This window comes from Papaver somniferum, chromosome 8, assembly GCF_003573695.1.
Source record: "Papaver somniferum cultivar HN1 chromosome 8, ASM357369v1, whole genome shotgun sequence".
NCBI classification, from domain to species: Eukaryota; Viridiplantae; Streptophyta; class Magnoliopsida; order Ranunculales; family Papaveraceae; genus Papaver; species Papaver somniferum.
Genome location: NC_039365.1, coordinates 89,842,466 through 89,853,550, shown reverse-complemented (window position 1 = coordinate 89,853,550; position 11,085 = coordinate 89,842,466). Strand labels below are relative to the sequence as shown.

Sequence of the window (11,085 nt, the reverse complement as noted above, 5' to 3'; positions counted from 1 at the left end):
GTACATATTTTATACCTCAAGTGTCATTCTTAGAATCACTAATTCCCAAACTCTTTTTTTCGACCAATAAGAAGCGAGAGTCCCATTACCGTTCAGCGTGGGAGCTCATATGACTTAGAGTTTTAAGAGAAAGATTAATTTACAATACTGTGTTTTTTATGAGATATAAACTTTGAATTCAATAAAAATTTCGGACAATCTTTGGCCTTTGGTTTATATTCAATCGACGTAGCTTCGATTTTATGCGCTCTTGAAAGATTTTCCTTAGTTGTTATAACCTATACAATAGTTATTATGGTACAAAAGAAATTTTTAAAGGATTTGGATTTGAAAAATCATGTATTAAGCGATAGAAAGAAATTATCGTAGATAAAGATTCGATTATCAGAGACAAGATCTCTACCTAACTCTTTTTCCCAAAGCGGCGGGATAAATTTCTCCGCACACCTCCAATGGTAAAATCAAAATTTTGGAAGTCCCCATAAAAACCGATTTTACGTCCCCCTCTTAGCCAATTTTGATTTTTTTTTAATTTCTTTTTTTAATAATGATAGTACAGTACTACGCCCAAACTCCTTCAAAAATAATTGGATAATACAATGGTCCCCAGACCATATCCAAACTCCTTTAAATCAGAATAGATTTGGAAACTGCAAGATTTAAACCCCTAGAGCATGAAAACCATTAGACCACCACGTGATGGTTCTCACCTCTATTGCCGGTTGTTAGGGCTGTCAACGACACTTAACGAAACAGATAGTGGCTCAGCCACTACCGTTACGTTAAAAATTAACGGATATCCGATATCCGTTAAGTTCCGACGAAAATCTGAAATTCAATTCCGATTCCGTTACGTTGGACTTATCGGAATCATATATTTTTCCGATAAGTTCCGTTATCAAACTCATCGTCCACAACTCATTCGACCATCTTCTACATAACCTATTTTTTGCATTCAACATCACCATTAATCATCCTTGCCATTAATCAACCACAACAAGCAAAAAAAGAACCATGATCTGATTCCAACACAAAACCATTAAATTTCTTTCTTACCTTCTTATTAGTCATTTATCACCAATTTTTCAGAGGTCAGAACCGTTTATTTTGTTATTGTAAAATCAAATTGGATACAAACCCAACTCTAATTTCTTATCAACCCCAGCATATATTCATCAATCTATGAAACCCCTATGAACATCAACAACAGTAGCTTCTTCTTCTTCTCTCATCCAAATAAACATCATGAATTAAAAATTTGTGTTTCAAATCCAGAATCTCCACCAAAGCATATCTTTATACCTAATTCATATCTCCAAAATAAAATTCGTCACAAACTCTCTACCAAATCAGAAACCCTAGTTTTCCAATACCTACACTACTGCTTGAGATTAGACTAGAGAAAACATGACGAGATTCTGAGACGATTCAGAAGAGATAAAATAAAATGAAAAAGATTCAGAAGAAGAAATTTCAGAAGAATAATGAGTGAGAGCTTCCGGTAAGAATGAATGAGAAATAAGAAAGGGAATGGGCTCGAGTGTTTCTCTAAAAAGTGAAGGGGGTATATGGATTTTGGTACTTATAGACCACACGTTTAACGGATATTGGATATTAGGCTAGCGGAAACTGCCTAAACCAGAACCGTTATGTTAACAAATAAAATTCCGATAAAATATCCGATTCCGATATTCGATAACTGTTATGTCGGAAATTAACCTAACGGAATTCAAATATTCGGAAACCGCTAACGGATATCGGATATCCACTAACAGCCCTACCGGTTGCTAACCAAATAAAGCGTCTCTTGTCAAAAACCAAAAAACACAAAATAAAAATAGGGGTAGTTTTGTACTTGTACGGACGAATATACCCATCTCGGCGTCACGGATTTTGAAGTTAATGGTGTTTGGATGTCCATTTCTCTGACTCGTCTCTTCACAAACCCTTTCAACCTTTTTTCTTCTTCTTCTTCTCTCTCTTAAAACAACACACACAATTTCAACACAGTAGTACCACCACCAACAACAAACCCCATGTTTCCTGCAATTTAGGGTTCTTTGTACAATCCCCGAACAAAGAATTTCTCATATTCTTTCCATAATTACAGTAATGGCATTATTGAAACCCTAGTTTCTCAAAATCAAGAGAAAGAAAAAGTTTAATCGATCGGTAGATGTGGATGAAATCTTGAGAGGGTTTGATTTGATGGAAGGAGTTCAAAATAATACAACAGCGACAACGATGCCACCAAGTTCGAATAATCTGAATGGGAATTCACCACCACCATTTCTGAGTAAAACTTATGATATGGTTGATGATCCAACTACGGATGTTGTTGTTTCTTGGAGTTCAAGCAATAACAGTTTTGTTGTTTGGAATCCACCTGAGTTTGCTAGAGATCTTTTGCCTAAGTTTTTTAAGCATAATAATTTCTCTAGCTTTGTCAGACAATTGAATACTTATGTGAGCCCCTTTCTTTCTTTTAATTTCCCTTAATTTCTTTACTGTTATTTGTTCTAATTATTGTGATTCATAGGTTTTAATCTTGTATTGAACAGTGAATTCCTACCTATATACGAAATATTATTAGTTATTTTTTTCTAAGTGGTATGACAGCGATCTAATAGATTTTAGTAATTTATTGACCAACTAATTTAATATCCATGGATAGTTATGAAAATTTCCGATTATGGGTCTGAATTAGTTTTTTAAGTAGTTTAAATGATAATGATAGATAGATTGGAAGTGTGAACTTGGGACCTTGATATCCATGGGGTTTGGCCTTACTTTTAAGTGCAATTATTGATGGAGTTAAAGTTTGAGTTAGCATTTCTAGATATTTGGGAATTTCTTGGTCTAATTTAACTTATTTGGATGTTCCTACACTTCTGATTAGGTAAAGCAGCAGAAGTCGAATTACATGTAAGAATTGAGTTGTACTGTGATGTCTAACTTTTTGAAGATTTGTAGCACATTTGGGTTCTCTTAACTTCTAGTCTTGGTATCCTGAACTTCTTTAATATGAAATGATTAGATGATGTTAAACCCTGGTCGATTGCCCTCTACTTTTATATCTCTTGGTACTTGGTATTACATCGAGGTTGTGACTTTGGCAGGGCATATGTGATGTGTGTTGCAGTATGGCTGTATTTCTGTTGTTTTCATCTGCAAAAGCAAGTAATATGTAAAAATTAAACATAGGTACACTTACTTGTGCATAAATGTTAGCGTAAACTCTACACTTGGTTCATTTGACGTTGAAATATCAGATATTCACCGTCTTATATGTTCTGGTAGCTGCAGTTCATCACTTAATTCTTCTGACTCAATGGGAGTTTAAGGCAAAACTTTTGCCTGGTAAAACGTGTGGGTGCTACCGTTTGTTATTTGAATTTCATAACTGACTTACTGCTGGCACGAGGTTAAAGTAGGGCCCTCCATGTAGTAGCTTGTGACCCTTCAAAGCATTGTAGGACCATATTACCAGAAAGACACTGGGATGTCTCTCAGCTTCTATGTCGATGTACAACTCTTGATCTGGTTTTATAGGTGTGTTAGGACATAAATGATGCTATGGCATCTTTGTTTCTTTGTCTATGCAAGTCAGACACTAGTAATCTAATTGTTTTGCCTATTATTTTGCTTAAAGATAGGTTTCTATTGGTTGAAGAACCATGATGAGAAAATTTTGGTGCATTGGTTACTATGATTTGTGTTGATGGCTGACCTGGCTTGTGACTTACAATCCATTTATGAGTGTGTCCTTTGAAAAATGGCCGTTCTCTTTCGTATGACACAACTTGCACCTAGTTTTAATGTGAAGTATGATAATGTGACTCACAGTTGTAGTGCTTGCATTGGATAATTTAGAACTGCCTAGGTGCAATACGTAACCTTCTTTGGTTTATATTTGAGATTGTTACTTGTTATATGTGTTTTCTCTGAACGTGTTACATGAGTGTTCTAATTTTGTGGAGAAACCTTTGTTGTGGCAGGGGTTTAGGAAGGTTGATCCTGACAGGTGGGAGTTTGCAAATGAAGGATTTTTAAGAGGTCAAAAACACTTGTTGAAGACAATTAGTAGGCGGAAACCTGTCAATGTGCAGGCACAGCAACAGCAACCTCAAGGACAGAGTTCATCGGTCGGGGCATGTGTTGAAGTGGGGAAATTTGGACTTGAAGAAGAGATAGAGAGGCTTAAGAGGGACAAAAATGTTCTCATGCAGGAACTTGTTAGGCTGAGGCAGCAACAACAGTCAACTGATCATCAGTTGCAGACGCTAGGGCAGCGGCTGCAAGGTATGGAGCAGCGGCAACAACAAATGATGTCGTTTTTGGCGAAGGCCATGCAGAGTCCAGGATTCTTAGCCCAGTTGGTCCAGCAACAGAATGAAAATAACAGACGGATCGCTGGAGTTAACAAGAAACGAAGACTACCCAAACATGAAGATAACCTTGAGGATGGTCATTCTACTACTGCTCCTGATGGACAGATCATTAAATACCAGCCGTTGTTGAACGAGGCAGCACAAGCAATGTTGATGCAGCTGAACCTTGCTTCACCATCTCATAGATTAGATCCAGATACCAATGGAGATAGTATTTTCATTGATGACATACCTTCACCATCCAGTACACAGTTAGACAGCGGGAGTACATCAAATCGGATATCTGGCGTCACTCTTTCGGAGGTCGCTCCAACTTCTGGACATTCACTTTTGTCAGTCTCATCAGGGTATTCAGGAATGCGTCGCTCAGCCGCTCTTTCCGAGATTCAATCTTGTGGTGCTGTAACAGATTCGGTAACAACCACCACAAGTCCTTTGCCAGATATGAGTATTCTTGATGAACTGGAAGAGGAACTAACAGAATTTCCTCACATGCAAGAAATGGGACTGGAAAATGGTGGAATTGAAATTCCTGGCTCAGATTTTGTGGGTCATGGGACAGGAAATGGAGAAGTGTATAATGACTCGTTGGGAGTAGATGACACAATCTCCCCATTAGAAAGTGGACAGTTCTCACCTGATCTTGATGTGGATATGTTGGTAGATGGGTACACCACTAAGCTTCCTGGCATAAACGATTCTTTTTGGGAACAATTTCTGTCAACTGGTCATCTCTCTTTAGGAACAGATGAGAATAATGATGCTCCCCTAGCAGAAAATGTTGGGAAGGGAGAGGTACAGCAGGCAACAGTGCATCAGCAGCAACAGCAGAATGGAGGGAATAAGGACGGCCAGCATCATAATATGGACCAGCTTACACAACAGATGGGGCTTCTTACTTCAGAAAATGATGGTGCAGTCTGAAACATCAACCGAGCTCAATACCACTGTATTATATATGTTTTGGGACATTTGATATTGTTCAAGTCCTAGGTCCTCTTTAAATCACCCTTAGAATGTAGGAACCCATACTGTGCACATATAGAAGATAACATTTTCAATTTACCTTTCAAGTTTACAAGCTCTGGGGTTACAAAAAAGAGTTGAACAAAAAAATGGAGATCTTTATAGCTTTATTGGTTTTGATGTGCTCTGCAATGATGGTGATTCTGCTCTGGGTTTATGAACTTACAGACTCTGGTTATTTTGAATAGAAGTTCTATATTCATGTCTTTCTGAAATTTACCAGAACCATGATGTTCCGAGTTAGAAGTGAAAACTGCAATAATGTACCCGTACTGGGTCATCGTACCAACACCGAACTAAGATGAAGTGTAACAAAAGAATCCACATGAGCTTGAAGGTAGGAGACTTGTGTTTTCCTTTTTTCTAAACATAATCATAATATAGCAAGGCTTGTAGCGTATTTTTCGAATCAGGTACAACCTAGCAAGAAACAAGACAGTAGCGGTAGTGGGTCACCCTGTGCCTTGAGGTGAAAGAAAATATAATGAATAGACAGCTTATGAGTGGTCTTCAGTTGGACAACAAAATCAAAAGACATTGTTTCCTTCGTTTGATATTTGAGGTCGACGTTGAACCTTGGACACAGGCAAATTTGCCAGTTCGCCCATCGAGGTCAGATCTCTATTACTTTACCGTTCAACCAAGTCTTTACTGCGACGGCTTAATTTGACAGTTCGACCAACTCTTCACCGCCAGTGCATATGCTTTCGGTCGTGTATATTTTCAGCTGCTCAACAATTATATTATGTGAATGTCCAAAATTGATCTTCTATATGTATTAAGTTTCAAACTCATTTCTTTCGATTTTTTCTTTTTTTTACAAAAGAAAAAAAATTTTAAACTCATTTCGACTCACACCTTTTCTACACACCTTTTCTACACTTCTCACACATTTATTCTAGTTCCAAACAAAGCTCTTTCTGTAACATGACTTCTGGTTCCCCGACCTCCACAAGGTAGCAATGAAGTTCAGGGTTCAAGATTCAAAGAATACGAAGATGAATGCATTTGTAAGTATTACGTCTGTTTTACACAAGGTTACATTAATGGTTACCAACAACAAAACGACAAACCCTTGGAGATGACATATTTCAAAACTTTCATAAAGAAACAATAAACCCCAATAATCATGATTCAAGAGGGTTGTCAGGCCGTTTCTGTGTAATCAATAGTCAAGTGCCTTATATGTTGTTGTGCCATGCGATCCAATCGAACCAGAAAGAGTGGTGAAGCGGGGAAATCGATTTTGATGTGGTAACAACAATTATACCTTTTGTTCGGTTTTTAAATTTAAAATTTTAATTTGTTGCAATTTTAAATAAATTTTAAATGACGAGTGTTGCTAGTAGACCAAAATCTTTTCGATATCAATCATAATAAATACACTTTGTACAATCTTGCAGAAGCAATAACTGCCAAAAGATTATTTCATCAAGGTGTAACTTGGTAAATAAGATCAGAGTTTGAAATTGAACTAACTATGGGATTGCTACCAAGTGGATTAACGTACAAGTGTATTAACTTTAGTTATAAAGATAAACAAAATAATGCGGAAACAAAGTAAACAACACTATACGTTAGATTTTGTTAACGAGGAAAATTGCCTGACACAAAAACCCGGGGACCTAGTTCAGTTTTAAATACTCCCATAATTAAGTTGCTATATGAATTGAGTATCGCGACTTCGTACATTATTTTTTTTGTAGCGCAACTTCGTATAGTTAAGACCAAGTAAACACATATTTTTTACTCAGTTTCTTCAATATTCACGTCTATAACTAAACTGGTTTAGGCACGCGAATCCCAAGACATAGTCCACTATCTTGAGTTGCTTCACCCGGTTGAAGACTTCGGTTTTCATCACCTTTGGATCGTAACCCGAAACAACAAAGAACTAAATATGTTTAAGTAACCAACTCACTTATCGATCTCCAAAAATCAATCTTTAGATCAGAGATTAAGTAGATTAAGGGATCTCCCGTTTAATAAATATAAACTCCTTTGCTCAAAGATCAAACCAAGATAAAGATTATCGAAATAGTTAATCTCAGTGACCAAACTCTATCCAAGCAACTTAACGAGAAGAAGCAACTAGACAGTTTGTTCGATCTTTATACAAGCATTATGTCTATTAAGATAAACTGCTTGTTTGAATCCCAGAAAATTCAAGTATGCAAGGAAAATCACAAAGATCATAAACCAACAAGAGAAGTATTTAATTTTCAAAATAACCGCCATAAACAACTTGATTCCACTATTGATCAACACACACATAACGGAATCCGTTAACGTTGATTAGTCAATAGTTCTATCTATATGCTAGAGCATTGCTCGGTTGAATCCCATAAGTTTTTCTATCTCAAGCTTGTTGTTAACGTTAGATGATCAAAACTATATCTTGATTTCCAATCTACTAAGTCAAGTCTCGTACTAGGTTAGAGTTGTAGTTGAGTATCAGAGATCACCTTTGAAGATTTCAGATCGACGAAAACATTTGAATCAATTATGTGAAGACTGAACCATTCTATTTTACTCACTGTACCATCGTTTTATCTATTGAAACTATGTCGTATGACTTATAATAGAATTACAAAGAAGAAGTTTCGAGTTAAGCTTGTCTTGTGAAAAATCTCGAAATATGATTTAGCAATTAGATGTTCATAGGTCCTTAACAATTTTAGGTTTATGAATTAATTTGTGGATCAATTGAAAATTTCCCATACAAATGATCATATCACTTGGGAATGTTTCAAACATCATAAGAGAGAAATATGAATTTACTGATATTTCTACTCAGGGTAAGTTGGTGAACCAGTTTGCAAACCATAGGTATCTGAGATACAGAAATACATGAAGGTTCGCGAACTAGTTCACAGACCGGAAGTTAAGCTTGGAACAATTCACGAACCCAGTTGGCAAACCGTGGTGAACTGAATTTATAAGTTGGATAAGGCTAGCAATTTGCGAACCCGGTTCACGAACCGTTGCACCCTGACGCATGAACAATCCCTACGGTTGGCGAACTGTTATACCAACTGTCCTGACAATGTTTAGCAGAGACAATTATTATTTTAATATGTTTAGCATTGCAAGAATTCGTGGAACACTTCTAAGACTTCATTAATTACTAAAACACTTATGTGTATGAATCATGATTAATTTCTTAGGTGTTTAAATGAACATCAAATAGCTTTCAGTTCTTTACCCAACTTTTCCAAACCGAACAATCATTTTACACGGTTCCGTAACTGAACCCATGTGTGTACTCTTTTATTGTATTTTGAAGACCTAAAGGGTTTGCTTGATTCTAAAGTTATTGAATTCTAATCTAAGCATGGTCTTTGAAAACTATAAATAGATCATTTCTGTCAGCTAGGAAAATCAATCCATGACACTTTGTGTCCTAGTTCATTCTAGAGCCGTCCTTTATTGACCTAGTTTTCATCTGTGAAACATTATTAGGTCTTCGACTAAAAGACTTCGCTTTGGGGATTCGTGAAGGTCCGACTATCTTTACCTCGATAATTCGTGAATCCTGATCTTGTTGTTCTATTATCGAGGTTCTCCTAATCTCGTTCAGGCAAGATAGATAGTAATCGCAAAGTTCTCTTTGTCTCAGACTTTGTGATTCCTCAAGATAGATATCTAAATACTGATCTTAGTTGATCTTTCGAAGATTGTTCTTAAGAGGTGGTTAAGAACCTAGGATGCTCTTCGCGAGTCGTAAGTTCCAGATTCATAAGGTTTACTATCTTTGTCTATTGCAAACAGATTTCCACACCTTTATCTTTGATCTAAATGGAAATCAAATAGGCTTATCTTTAAGAGGCAGATTGGTATCAAAAGTCTTCACTTCGTCTGAAGCAACTCTTAGGCTGTAAAGGACGTTAGCTAAGGGAATCAAGTGCGCAGAACCTTGCGAGGTTCAAGAGACGTAAGAAGCGCGACTGTAACTGGATTGCTTGGAGGGTGGGTTCGGTCTCAACTACATTCTAGTCCGAAGTTTTATAGTAGGCTAGTGTCTGTAGCGGCTTAATGCAGTGTGATGTTCAATCTAGACGAGGTCCCGAGGTTTTTCTGCTATTGTGGTTTCCTCATTAAAAAATTTTCTGGTGTCTTGTGTTTTTCCTTTCCGCATTATATTGTTTATCTTTATAATTGGATTTACATAGGTTTGTATGTGTTCAATCTAAGTAGATACGTCCGCTTAATTGTAATTGATGACGAGATTAGTTTCTTGTAGAATTCGTATCTTGAAAGATAGATAACAAGTTTAATCACTTGGCAGAATTCCGATTGAATTATTTGGATACGACTAGATTTATCTTGGATCATGATTTTTAAGATCGTCCAAGTAACCTACTTAACAATCAGGTTCACAGACCTTGTGTCTATATACATACTGATTGAGTAGAGGTTGGGCTATTAACTCTATATGAAGAGACGAGGGTACCCAAATATACCTCAATCTAAAAAAATTCCACCTATAAGTCTTTTCTACGAAAGTGATTGTCTATAGACTGAGTCGAGACAATACAACGAATCGATTCACACTTCGTGTGATCGTCTATGGATACGAGATCGAGACAATACGACAACAAGATAACTTGCGTGATTGACTATGGATACAAAATCGAGACAATACAACAACGAAGTATGATTACTGGATAATAGGTTCGGACTTAACCAAACACTATAGTATTGCTATCAAGTAATTAAGAACTAATGTTTGTGTATTTTACTTCTAATTATAGTAAATCAATTATAATTGCAGAAATAGAAAAGTAAAAGACACGACAAGATTTTGTTAACGAGGAAACCGCAAATGCAGAAAAACCCCGGGACCTTGTCCACAATTGAATACTCTCATAATTAAGCTGTTATACAAAATATAAACCAATTTCGTATAGTTGAGACCAAGAAACTAAACCTATAGTTCACCTAGTTTCCTCAGTATCCCTGCGCCTCCAACTTGCAATAAGTCACGCACTTGGAACAATTCCTTTGGTTCGTATTCCAAAAAGTAAAGGAACAACAAATCTGTTCGGTAACAACTCTTTTCAATCAATGTGATATGAGTTTGACAAAAGGCTCTTCCATTTAACCAATAAACTCCTTTGTCGGGTTCTTAGATCAATCTATTTAACAACTACCAAAGTAATTGTTTAGACTATGCAATCAATATTATGAATCACAAAGAAATGTATCGATGCCGATCTACGTAACTAATTAATCCAATCTATCAAAAGATAAACCGATTATAGTTGGATCCCCAGCCGATCAAGTTTTGTGTACACCAAAGATTATGATCTCAAATAAGAAATCTTCTTTGTCTTCAAATCAACTTAGATCTTCAATAAACAGTCTAAAGGTCCCCGTCGATACTTCGATCTAGTTTGAGTGAATCTTATATCAGAAGAGAATATTCTCAAGCATAAACAAACTAGGTGCAATCAAAGTTCAACAAAAGTTAGTCAATCAAATCAATCGAAAACTAATAATAAACTGCGATTATCTAGTTTCCCACCAACGGTACTCGTAGAGCTTCTCAATCCCAAAGAAGTCTTTAAAACGAGCGGTCGTAAGAGATTTCGCCTAATTAGGGTACTTTCCACTCCGAATAGATGGCTCCACCAGTAACAACAAAACTAGGTAGTTTTGCTGGCTC

The 11,085-nt window shown here is 36.5% G+C and overlaps 1 protein-coding gene across 1 annotated transcript; it reads left to right on the top strand.

Moving 5' to 3' along the window:
* Positions 1 to 1,916: 1,916 nt before the first annotated feature.
* Positions 1,917 to 5,632, top strand: LOC113301984 (heat stress transcription factor A-1-like). Its single transcript, XM_026550810.1, has 2 exons — positions 1,917 to 2,466; positions 3,999 to 5,632. The coding sequence occupies exons 1-2, from the start codon at positions 2,209 to 2,211 to the stop codon at positions 5,313 to 5,315; spliced, it is 1,575 nt and encodes a 524-aa protein (XP_026406595.1). The 5' UTR covers positions 1,917 to 2,208; the 3' UTR covers positions 5,316 to 5,632.
* Positions 5,633 to 11,085: the final 5,453 nt, after the last annotated feature.